The sequence below is a fragment of the Pavona decussata genome, unplaced genomic scaffold (assembly GCF_977016875.1).
Source record: "Pavona decussata unplaced genomic scaffold, jaPavDecu1.1 SCAFFOLD_130, whole genome shotgun sequence".
NCBI lineage: Eukaryota > Metazoa > Cnidaria > Anthozoa > Scleractinia > Agariciidae > Pavona > Pavona decussata.
In genome coordinates this window covers 1,826,214-1,838,170 of record NW_028145544.1, presented here as the reverse complement: position 1 = coordinate 1,838,170, position 11,957 = coordinate 1,826,214, and the positions used below count along the sequence as shown (strand labels likewise).

The 11,957-nt window shown below is 38.9% G+C and overlaps 1 protein-coding gene across 1 annotated transcript; it reads right to left on the bottom strand.

Annotated features, from left to right (window-relative positions):
• Positions 1-575: 575 nt before the first annotated feature.
• Positions 576-11,636, bottom strand: LOC146468597 (lysine-specific demethylase RAD23A-like). The gene is made up of 12 exons (XM_085124308.1): positions 11,421-11,636; positions 9,739-9,820; positions 8,204-8,283; positions 7,690-7,740; positions 7,179-7,240; positions 6,553-6,671; positions 6,053-6,117; positions 5,769-5,831; positions 4,529-4,634; positions 3,713-3,840; positions 2,989-3,168; positions 576-2,579 (listed from the first exon to the last, which is right to left on the bottom strand). The coding sequence occupies exons 1-12, from the start codon at positions 11,484-11,486 to the stop codon at positions 2,475-2,477; spliced, it is 1,107 nt and encodes a 368-aa protein (XP_084980434.1). The 5' UTR covers positions 11,487-11,636; the 3' UTR covers positions 576-2,474.
• Positions 11,637-11,957: the final 321 nt, after the last annotated feature.

Sequence of the window (11,957 nt, the reverse complement as noted above, 5' to 3'; positions counted from 1 at the left end):
ACCATCTCCAAAATTTTGCCATACATGGCTAGTATGTAACACAAACACAATGTTACATTTCTCTTAGCGTAAAGTTTCTTCTGCAGATTGAAGACTACGTTTTCTTATAGAGAAACCGAGTGATATGCCCGAGCTTTGAAGTTTGGCCGGGGAGGGAGGGTAATAGAGAAGGGTGAGGTGTGCTTATTAAAAGATCTCAGCTACAAACGGTCGTGGGGGTGGGGTGGGGCTCAACAGGGTTTTCGCGGTACTTTCTCTCTGGAGTAAACATCTGGTCAAAACCGGCGACGTTCTCTCGTCCGATTGGCCGAAGAAAATTACCCGATGCACTTCACCTTTTTCACACGAATTTTAAACTTATCTGTACACTCGCGTTTTCGGAAGCTTGACACTTTCATAGAAGTGCTTTCTTGCACAGATTTACATTAATCGTGTCACCAAACTACAGCTGTTTTTACTAAGAGACAACCGTTCAGAATGTCGTCTCTGTGTTCAGAGTGAAAAACTACCGCAGTCTCTTAGCACACTTGAGCATTGTCAATGACCCGAGTCTCCAGCGAGTATAAATCAACAACAACACTTTATAATGTTTTAATCCAAGTATTTTAAGCTGTACAGCTTCTAATCATATAACTAAAGAGGATCATGTATAGAATATCAAATAAAGTACCACTTCACCTCAAGCAATTTAGCTGTTAGCGTAGCCTGTAAACTTGGGAACTAACGGGAAGAGGAGGCCAATGGTATGGAGGTTTTGATGAATAACAAAACCCCCCTTGGCGACCGTTCTTAGCTTCATCTCTGATATAGGTGTTACTTGAATCACCATCAGGGCCCAGTTATTCAAAGCCCGATTAAGCTAATCCTGGATTAACGTGAACTTTGATTCGAGTTTAATAACTAATCAATAAAGATTCTCCCAAAAGATCTTTGTTCCTCAGTTTTGCCTTAGACCTTTCTTAACCTTTAGCCTTTTAAACCGTTTTAAACAAGCGAGATGAAAACCTCGATTAACCTTTCTCAAACTCATTAATAATTCATGAAGAGAAAACAAAGGAAATCACTACCGTGAAGGAGGTTTGGAAATGTGATCTTAATTATCATAAAATTTTGGGAACTTTTGCTTCGAATTTCTCCAAGAATTATCGATAGTTTGAGAAGCTATATCAAACACTGGAAAGAGTGTTTCCTCCGATTTCCAAACACCTCGAAGTTGCACCTCGTTTTTCCAACCTACTTCTCGGCGTTTGGAAATCGGAGGAAACACTCTCCCTCGTGTTTGATATATTACTTAATCGTGGATTAGGGTTAATCTGCTTTCGAACAACCCGGCCCAGATGTTAATGTTTTGGAATTAACTGCTATGTAATGATCCAAACAATGATCACACAGTGACAGTTACGTCCTGCAATAACAGCTTTTTCACGCAATGACACCTGCATTGCGCCATACTTCAGCATAGGTGGTGTGTGACAATCACATCTGAATCACTAAAAAAGACAACCTCTCTTCAAAGGTTCAGGGCTCAGTTGGTCAAAAGCCGATTAAACGCTTATCCATGATTAAAAGTTATCAGATGTTTCACCTCGCTCATTAATTTTTTAAAGCTAATTTTAAACTAATGACAAAGAAAAGTCTTCGTCAAAACAAAGGGACAAAAGAATGAAGAATTTTTATTGATTAGTGATTAAACTCGCACTAAATAACTTTAATTCACGATTAGGACATTGGGCTTTGAAAAACTGGGCCCTGGTCTCAAAGGTATTCCTAAGAGTAATGCTATTTTAAGAGCAAAAAAACGTACACTTATTTCTACTTTAGATTCACCGAAAACCAGTTGTAAACTAATGTCACTTTTGCTTTGTTTGGTCTTGGGAGGATTTTCCACAGGAACACAACTTCAACGCTATATGTCTTGGCATTTCAACTTGCAAAATATCCCAAAGAAGACCACATTTAATTCTCTTTCTACTTTTGACTTGCAAGGCTTTGCAGTTTGTTTGATGGCCCTACATCACGGTCACTGACTAAAAGGGATGACTCGGATTGAAGAGGAATTCATTAAGTAAAGGATAATGTAATACCATTAATCATACTATAATTACAAGGCTGTTGCCTGACAAAAATTTCAAGGAGCCCGCAAGGCTAAAAGCCGAGAAGTTAGAAGCCCAACATGTGAAGTGTTAGGTGCTGCTCTAAAATATTTAGGCACCCAGAGCATTTTCTTGGGCGCCCCAGGCTATCGGCTTCCTGTTAGGCAGCAGTCTTGAATTACCATGATTATCTACCATAACTAAATGAAAACCATCTACATAATAACTATGATAATTATGACAACATAATTATTACCACAGTTTGCATAATTATCACAAGCAAGGTCATTCCTGGTCATTCCAATGAGCCATAAACCTATCAATATACGTTGTGTAAGGCCAAATAAAATGTCAATGGTATAAGATATCTTCTGTCATTCTTTATTCATCACTTTCAAGTAAAAAGTTTGCAGCAAGTTGTTCATTCTTTTCACAAGCAAAGTAAGCTTGTACACATCGGTGTTCTGGAAATCCAAGAGCTTTAAGCTGTTAAAAAATATGATAATATGAAAAATAAATACATATATGCAAAAATGGCTGACATTTTAATATTCTTTTGATTGACGTTACACCCAATTTTCTTTTTGGGTAACAAAAGAGCACTTGCTAAGTTCTGCTTTCTCTGCATACACCTGTAGTTTTAAACCGCGCAAAAATATCCCTGTATTAGTAGGCACCACCCATAAGAAACCCAAGTATCTTGAGATGCGCAGAATGTATGCACAGTAACAAAAGTAGGTTTACTGAAACAAAAGAAAGTATTTGCATAAAAATAAAGTTCAATTCCCAGAGGTTTAGTTTGGGACAACAACATCGCCGCCATTTCTTTGTTTTGGGACACCAACATGGCCGCCGTGACCTCATGTGAAAACACTCTATGCATGTGTTAACTTACCCTATCAATAGCTTCCTTTTCCTGTGCTGTTACACTAATGGTCATTGCTGGTCTAGGCTGTTCTCCAGCAGATCCTTGTTGGGCTGGTTGCTGCTCTGACCCTGCAGCTGGTGCTTCACCCCCACTAGGCTCGGGACTATTTAACATACCTATGAATTCCTCTTGATTTTGACTTATGAGCTATGGAAGAAACAAAGCAATTCCTGTATTGAGCAATTGTTGCATTGTATTCCACTGGCTTTGGGCTAGGAAGAAATGAAACAACTCCTGTGTTGACTGATTGTCGCATTGCACTGAGCACTCCGCTGGATCAGAGTTATTTTGCTTGGGAGTTTCATTAAGATTTTGAATGGACAGTAAGATTTATTTTCACTGTGGGTAAAACGGCTGTAATTAGTTTCTGGTTAACAGGGTTTATTCTGAAAACTAAGCCAATTTTATCAGTAAGGGTTGTAGAAAAAGACGCACGTTGTTTGTCAGTTGTTTACGCTCTTGATGGTTGATTGACAACTGAAGGTGAGATGGTCAGGCCAGGCCCCTTTATACCGGAAGTCCGGAATTTCCTGTTTAAGGGGGTACACCCAAGAATCTTGCTAGCATTCCCAGTGGTTTGGCGGTTTGTGGGAAATGTAGCAGGACACAGCAGTCTTGAACCACTGACCTTTAACCACAGAAGACACAAAATACAAAACGTTTTTAACCCAGATGTTCAGCAGTAGCATACCTGCAGAAGTTCAGGGTTTGTTTGTCCTATTTGCTGCAGCAGCATTGGTAAGCTTTGTGGGTTTTGTTGAACCATTCTTCTCAACTGACGGAACTGAGGTAGGCTGTGCAAGAACTCGAGGCCTTGTTCTAAGGGAAAAAGAAATAACACATACAAACAAATTTACATACAGTACACTGTGATGGACCAAGGCAAACATCTTACATCTATGTATTCAGTTCTGCAACATTTACCCCTTTATGAGTAAAAGACTAGTGCAATTATTAAAGCAACATTTTGTGTTTGTTTTTAATAAAACAATATTATTTTATTCCACTCACACTTGTTGGATATGAGACGATCATAGCTAAATCGGCAATACAGGTCTCATGGGCTACAAATAATATTATCTACCATCTCATATCCAACGTGCACTTGTGGATAACTGTTGCGTTTGACTTTAGGATAACGCATACTATTTGTGTCGCTTCTCTCTGGATGCTGTGCGATTTCAGGGTTTGGGCGCCATCTTGGACTGGCTGACCACTTGCCTCAATTTCATGTGAGAGCTTTGAATCCCGCTGGCTGAGTGAAGTTCTGTGGGTTAACTCGCTTCAGTCTGGATGCCATGCGATTTCCAGTGTTTGGGTTTGATCGAATGCACTTAACTAATTCATGATTATTACTAATTTTAAGTATATAAGCCCTACGGTAATATTGGTTCTCTATGTTCAAAGCCGGCTGACAAGATCATGCTTATAGCCGGCTTATTCGGCTGCTACCTAGGGCCCTGTCTACAACCCAGATAACATAACAATGTTGCCATCTCCCACAGACCTCCTGATGCTGGTTGGCCCTCTCCTGTTGGCTCTCCTTCCTCTCCAGGCTGCTGTTCTTCTTGCTCTGTCGGCACTTGTGGATCTGGTGGTAACTCAGGTATGCCCTAAATAATCAATGTCACAAACAAGGAGTTGAAACAGTCATGTAACATTGAGTGTATTATCAAGGTTGATAGAAGTTGGCTCCGCAAGGGAGTTGTTATGAAACTTAAGGTGGTTCTGAACCCCTCTCTACAAATTTTTTAAACTTTGCAAAAAGTTGTACATATAGACATGCTAATCACAGTTCTTTAAAAAAAAAAGTTGGGGTCTTTACTATGCCTTTCAATAATATACAGACTCTGAACTTCACCCCAACTAACGATTTGCATGTTTTACTGCTGTCAATCATAATTATGGCAACAACCTGCTGACCGCAAATAATACAGAAATTGACAAAGTGGGTCAAAATCCGCCAATCACAGCAAAGGACACAACCTTTTGACCCCGATGAGTCAAATGCTTTTGTTTTCTTTGAAGTCTCCTGCTGTAATTGATGGCAGTGAAAAGCGTAACGGTCGGTAGAATTTTGAACTTCTGAGTCTGCATGTTATTGAAAGGTGCAGTAGCTCATTTTTGAGTTATACATGCAACAACTTAAAAGTTAAAATTAGGGGTGTTTTAAACAGGCCATGCTGTGATCCATTTGCCAATAAATTAGGCATTTGTTTGATACATTATTGTTGTTTTTGCATTAACTTTCAAAATTCCCGACCACTGATTAGCTGGTAGCTATTGTCTGTAAGGGCACAGATAATAAAAATGATGACAGACGTAACACGAGTGTAGAGTGGTAGTATTGATCCATTTAACAATTAGATTATGAGCTTGAGATTTCTATTGCGTGATAGCTGATGAGGGCGCAGCCCGAATCAGCTATCATGCATAGAAATCGAGAGCGAATAACCTAATTGTTTTAGTATAAATCTACTAGTCTTTCAAAACTAAACAAGTAAATTATCTATATCCTCATCGCAGACACTTTGAAAACGCAACGAAGCGGCCGCCATTTTGTTGAAAACCGGTACTCACTATCTATCACAGAATAGATAGCAAGTAGGGTAGCCAATCAGAGAACGGCAATCGTGATAGAACATAGAACATAGTAGATAGAACATAGCAGATTTATACTAATAAAGAATAGGTGCTCGAAGCTGGTGCCAGCCACCAAAATTGAAATCTGAAGAAGGGGTACTCACAGTCATCAAATATTCAACGGCTCTGTCTGGATTGTTGAAACTTGCTCGTAAGGCTCGTATAACCTGCAAGAAGACAAAGCCAGCCAGTGGTGAAACACACTGAATGCATGCCACAGTTTAGTTCAAACTAATAAGTAAGGATTACGGATAAGTCAAATAGTACATCGTTAGTGTAAAGTTTCTGTACACTAGCATGACAGCCAAGACAAATTATAACTAAGATGGTTACTTTCAGAGTGAAGATAGGTATACAACAGTGTAAACAGCCATCAATGACCACTAACCTTATCTCTTTCAAATCCCATAGCACATATTTCTGTTACCATTGATTCATACTCTTGACCAGTAACTGCAAAAAGCAGCCAATATAAAACAAAAACAAGAGTGAAAGAGTGCTCGTGGTTCATCAAAATAAAATTATTATATTGTTACTCACCTAATGAAGTGACTTAAGATATCGATAATCGCAAGGTTGCTGTCCCAAAAAAATTCATCTACTCTCCAAAAAGCCTTCAACAACTACATTGCATATCCACAAATGCTACTTTTGGTACTACATGTAGAAACTGTCCATGATTATTCTATCACTGATCTTATTTACATGTAAGGTTAACCTGTCCTACAGCTCAGAGTAACATGATGGGCTGTCATTGTAAAAAAACTTGGAGAACCCCTCTTCTCAAGTTTGTCACAATTTTATGCCCAACAGAAAAGCCAAGCAAAGGAAGTCACACAAACTACTGTATGCACAAGAAGCACAACAATGCTGAGTATACTGACTCACCAAGTGTGGATTCAGCAGCAGACAATGCTTGATCAGCACTTGACGATGGGGTAGGTGTAGATTCTGCAGGGGTTTCCGTGGTTGCAGGTTCCTCTGTGGCTCGGGGTGTGGTGTCAGTACTAAAAATATCATTGTAACTTTAATTTTAACCTAAATTTTAAGAATGGAAGAAAAGAGAATACAATGCCATTGAGAATTATAACCCCCCACCAACCCCCTCCCCCAATTACATGTGATTTTCACATGCTCTCACTGGACGAAATTGTGCTGCAGTTATAAGATGATAACAGTCATCCAACATGCAAGTTGCCAGGAGAAAGAAAGAACGAACGGGAACCTTTAAAGTCAAGCAGGGCTAAAAGGAAGTTTGTTTGAAGTTGGATAAAAGGAGTTCACTTGGCATGAGTTTGATGACAAGAAAGTGTACTGTGAATTGAACACTGATCTGCAAGGCATTCATACTCTACAAAGTTCCATTATTTCATTTTTAATAACTTCTGACTGACGTAGCTGTTCAAAACTGACTTGAACAAAAAACATATGAGCCTTTTGACCTGTGAAAACTGCTATTTCACCAGCCATAAAGCTACACGTAATAAAAGTTAAAGCCCTGAGAGAGTGCTTACCTTTCGGGTTTGGTATCTTCAGTGGGTCTTGGTGTACTTTCTGTGGCTGCCACAGGTGTTGGCTATGAAAGAATTTCAGCTAGTTAATAGACCCTTTGCATAAATGGCGCCCAAATTTAAATAACAATACTTGATACATCCTAAGCCTCGTGTTTATGTTTCCAGACAAAGGATTTTTCACATGAATATGAGGCTTAGGATTTATAAAGTATTGTTATTGAAATTTAGGTGCCATTTATGCAAAGGGTCTATACCGTTGGACAACCCGCATTACGTTCTGGACGTCCCGGGGACACACAAGGAACCAAGGAAGACCAAGGACGAGATGGAGGGATGACTTAGATAGTTTCCTAAGGCACTGGCACCGTGTTGCACAAAACGTGGTCCAGTGGAGGTCAATGGGGAAGGCCTACATCCAACGACGGACATTTAGCGACTGAAACTAACTAACTCACTAATACAAATATTGGGGGGAATATCCACCCAAAACAGACCAATACCCACTCCTTACCTGTGGTGTTGTTGCAGGCTGACTTGGGGCTGGAGTAGGTGCAGCTTTGGGCTAAAACAAAAGTTGCAGATGTTTAAAGCTTTTCAAATTTTGAAAAAAAAATTACTTAAATGAAGTGCTCAAAGGGTAACCATGCATTACAGCCTGCAAATCATGAACAAAAGGAAAAAACAGTTTTACACACAATAATGGAATCAACTGAAAAGAGGAAAAAAGTATTCTGATGGATGGACTCATAAAGTACCATGATTGTTTGAGCAATTTGCACAGCAGTAAACAAGAAGACAGAGAAAGAAAACTTGATTGATTCTTTTTCTAGAGTCCTCAGATCACAAACCCCACAACTATATCCAAATGGCATTTACTGTAAGAAATGGCTATGGATGTTTCACTTCTACTTCTCCTTGGATGAGATTGCAAATCCATCGAGAAAAATCTGTGTTTCTGTTCTTGGACCAAAATGATTTGATTTCCTGGATTGGATATCAAACTAAAGAGACAGATATCTGTTTACCTTGGTCACCATAACAACAACAAATCCCTTTTCGTCTATGTGATACTCTGTCAATGGCTGCTCATCATTTAAGATTTTCCCTATAAACAAGATAAACAGTAATTTTAACTTTACCTCCCACCTTCTCATGATCAGTCAGCAACTGGTAGTTAAAATGCCATTGAAGTGACTTACTTCACATTAGACTTTTGTCTTCTTTCCCTAGCGGGGCAAGAGAAACAGACCCATCATAATCCCCAACCCCCTCCCCAAGAAACTGTAAGAAGGCTGGTACAAGCAAGGGATCGTGGGGTTATTTGGGAAGACAGATGGACATTGCACTGACAAATAATTGCATTTTTTGGCATTTTCTTAAAGAGCATAGCTCTTGTTAAGTAGTTTCACATAAAAGAGTATTTCCTATACATTTGAGAGCCAGAGAAATGTACCTATTCGTTGGCACAATTTCCATCCGTCTACCCAGACAATCCCATAATCTATCACTTGTACATGTATCGCTCTCCCGGTAGTTAAATTCTGGAGTAAGGAATACCTACTACTAAACAGTTTAAGGAAGCTGTAATTCTGGATTTACTTCCAGTTGAAAGATATTTTTATGCATTATTAGATTCTGAGAAGATGATCAAAAGTACCTTACTGGCTGGTGAAAATGTCAGACCTCTTTACTACCTCTTTTGACAACATGCAAGACTTGGCCAATAATAATGAATATTTATTATTGCATTTTAACATTCGTCAATCACTGCACAGTCAACTTTCGCCTTGCGGACACCTCACTATTACGGACACCCTGACAGCAGCTAAATCACAGGCAAAGTAAATTACAGACATTTGACTGAAGTAAATTCACGCTATTATGGACTCTCGCAATTAAGGACACTAACTCGTGGTCCAGAGGGTGTCCGCAGTAAAGGGAATTGACTGTAATGGGATTTCTGATCAACTAGCCTAACAAGTCAATATGATCCACCTTCTGTTCACATCACATACAGTCCTGTTATTTGAGAAAGTCCCCACTCAGACTGGGTCATTCCAGTTAATATGTAACATGTACCAAGGCAGCTTTCCATGTGGCCAGAATCTTTGGTTCAACCCATTGAAATACAAATTATCGAACACTTGAATCAAAGAGAAATTTTCCAGAATGGAAATTACCATTCCATTTACGAAAATTTCAATTTCCATTTCATTATCTCCTTGTGCCATCATGTACATTTTTTATCTACCAATTGGGATTACAAGTTTTGAACTGAAATCTAGGTTTTTTGCTCAGATGGAAAGAAGCCTTTCCACTCGACAGGGGAAGTTTCTTTCAGAATTTCTGATTGAAAACTTTGGCTAAAATTAATGAGGACCACCGGTGAAGACAGACAGTATTGAACAGTCAGAACAGTTAGTCTGAAACTGGAATTTAAAACAATGTCCCATTTGTAAAAATTATTGAGAGAAGTTTTCGGAGTGTTTTGGTAAATGGTAAACTACCATGTTGACAACAGGACATGCCTAATGTGCAGATTTCACAGTCTTCTACTTACCAGCATATATAAGTTTGACGCCGGCCTTTGGGTAAGCATCTTTTCCTTGCTCTGTTTCTAGTTGATTTTTTAGGTCTGCTACCTGTAATGGAAAGCATGTTTTGTCATTGTACATGTAGTGTATTTCCTTGAAAACTATCTAGGATCAATGGACAGGACTATAAAAAGAAAAGAAGAAAAAGTCAAAACAGCAGTACAAAACCTTGTCAAAAACTGTCACGAGTTTTAACATCCATGTAAGTAAACAGAAACAAGGAAAGTACAGTAAGCTTTCTATTTCCTCTTGGAAATAAATTCCAAAAATGATTTTCTGGATGTAGAATTACATGGAAAGATCCCATGCATTTCAGGCAAACCTGGGTACAAAAAAGCTTGTTTTCTAGCTGGCCACAGCTTCAGACACCGCCATCAAACTACTAACAATATGGTAGAGGTTGTGGCTGCCCCCAGACAACATTTTATGACACATTTAAAAGTGATACTCATTGTTGAGCACTGCAGATTTGGCTGTGTGTATGAAGAATTGGGAAGACTACACAGCTATATGTAGATGTGTAGCTGGGCTGAGGCAACTGTGCGAATAAGAATGATAATGTCTGGCCCCAGTTGTTCAAAGAGGGGATAACTTTATTCAGTACATAAGTCACCATCCAGTGGATAAATGTATTAGTTGGAGTACATTTTATCCGCAGATAGCAATTCACCTGCTCTTTGAACAACCGAGCCCTGGGCAATAGCGAACAATTCCAACTAGCTTTTTGTCAAAATGTGTAATACTTTGGAGCCAATGTTCAATCAGGCTATTAGCTGAGTTCAAGGCCAGCTGAAATGGATTATCAACCAAACAAACAGATTTCTTTCCATCATTTTTAAAATGGAGCATCAAAATCAACCAACCTAAAATGGGATTTCTAAATCAAAGCCCCATCTTGAGAGTATATGGCCCAAATTTATGTGAAACATTATTTGATATCTTCAAAACAAAACAAAAAAACTGTGTACATTATCTTTCTGTGTTGTCTCAATTTTTTTTTCTGTCAAGATAAATTGAGAATTTACAAGAGAAAAATTAAACCTTGTTTCTAATTTTAGATTCTGAGGAATTCATACTTCATAAGGAAGTTCAAGGAAAAATAAATATACATGAAAGAGAAAAACTATTAGTGATAAATGTGGTGAGATACTAAGATAAAAATGGTAAAGAAACAGTCACAGCATGCAATATACATGTAGACATGCGAAATATAACATGATCACGAATACATGCTTGTACGAAATTGAAATTCTTTCCATGATGGAATAAATATTTCACCATCAGTAAAAGCTAACAAGGGGTATAGCAATATTTGAAAAATCTCGAAAAGTGTAGGATCTTTTACAAATACATGAAGTGATTATTTTAGTCATGCTTAGTGTAGTAAGCTATGTTGTAACAAGTTTACACGCGTGACGCCCGAAAGAGAGAATGAGAAATTAGCGAACTTTCAGCTGCAGAGCACAAAGATGTTTGAAAACCTTGTGAGAAATTAAATAAAAAAGTAAAACAGAACAATGGGATGGAGACCCTGTGCACGATAACCTAGAAGGGTGACATGAAAGGCATTTAGATGGCGTAAAGACCACGACATCAACGTAAAGATCGAAAGATGAGATCTAGCTTTCAGTTGTCATTGATGACCTACCGTTGCAGTTTCGTCGATTTCTAGCTTGAAAGTCTTCTGTTGGAGCGTTTTAAACGTTATAATCATGTTGATGGCTTAGCTCACTAAGAGTTGTAGCTCCAGGAGAGAGAGAAATACCACCGTGAGTAGCAAGGAAAATTCAATAAACTCTCAAATGTCTGAACTACAAGCATCTGTAGCGTGCAACCCTTGAAAGAACCAGCCAACTGACGTCATCCTACCACAACTTCTCCTGCGCAAGCGCAGCGTTAAGGCGCTAGGAATCATGGGTACTCAACCTCGTCCCCAGGGTACCGCAAAGAGTCTGGGGACGAGGTTTCGACAGAACTTTCTTTTTGGAAAATCCAAAAGAGGTGAGTTTCATTGCAAAAGTCCAAAAACGGACAAGGAATGCCAAGATCGACCCACGCCAGAGAAGGATTCTTGTTTAAAAAAATGTGGATTGTTCAAAGAGTAGATAACTTTATCCAAAGGATAAAATTGTATAAGTTGTCAGAGTACATTTTGACCGCTGGTTAGCGATTTATCTGCTGGGCA

What these genes read in the sequence shown, in the direction of transcription:
- LOC146468597 (XM_085124308.1), bottom strand. Translation starts at nt 11,486, where the DNA reads ATGATTATAACGTTTAAAACGCTCCAACAGAAGACTTTCAAGCTAGAA. An exon ending in TTGTTGTTATGGTGACCAAG is followed by an intron (nt 7,741 to 8,203) that starts GTAAACAGATAT and finishes CTTTTGTTTTAG; the next exon opens with CCCAAAGCTGCACCTACTCC. An exon ending in CAAACCCTGAACTTCTGCAG is followed by an intron (nt 3,169 to 3,712) that starts GTATGCTACTGC and finishes TTTCTTCCATAG; the next exon opens with CTCATAAGTCAAAATCAAGA.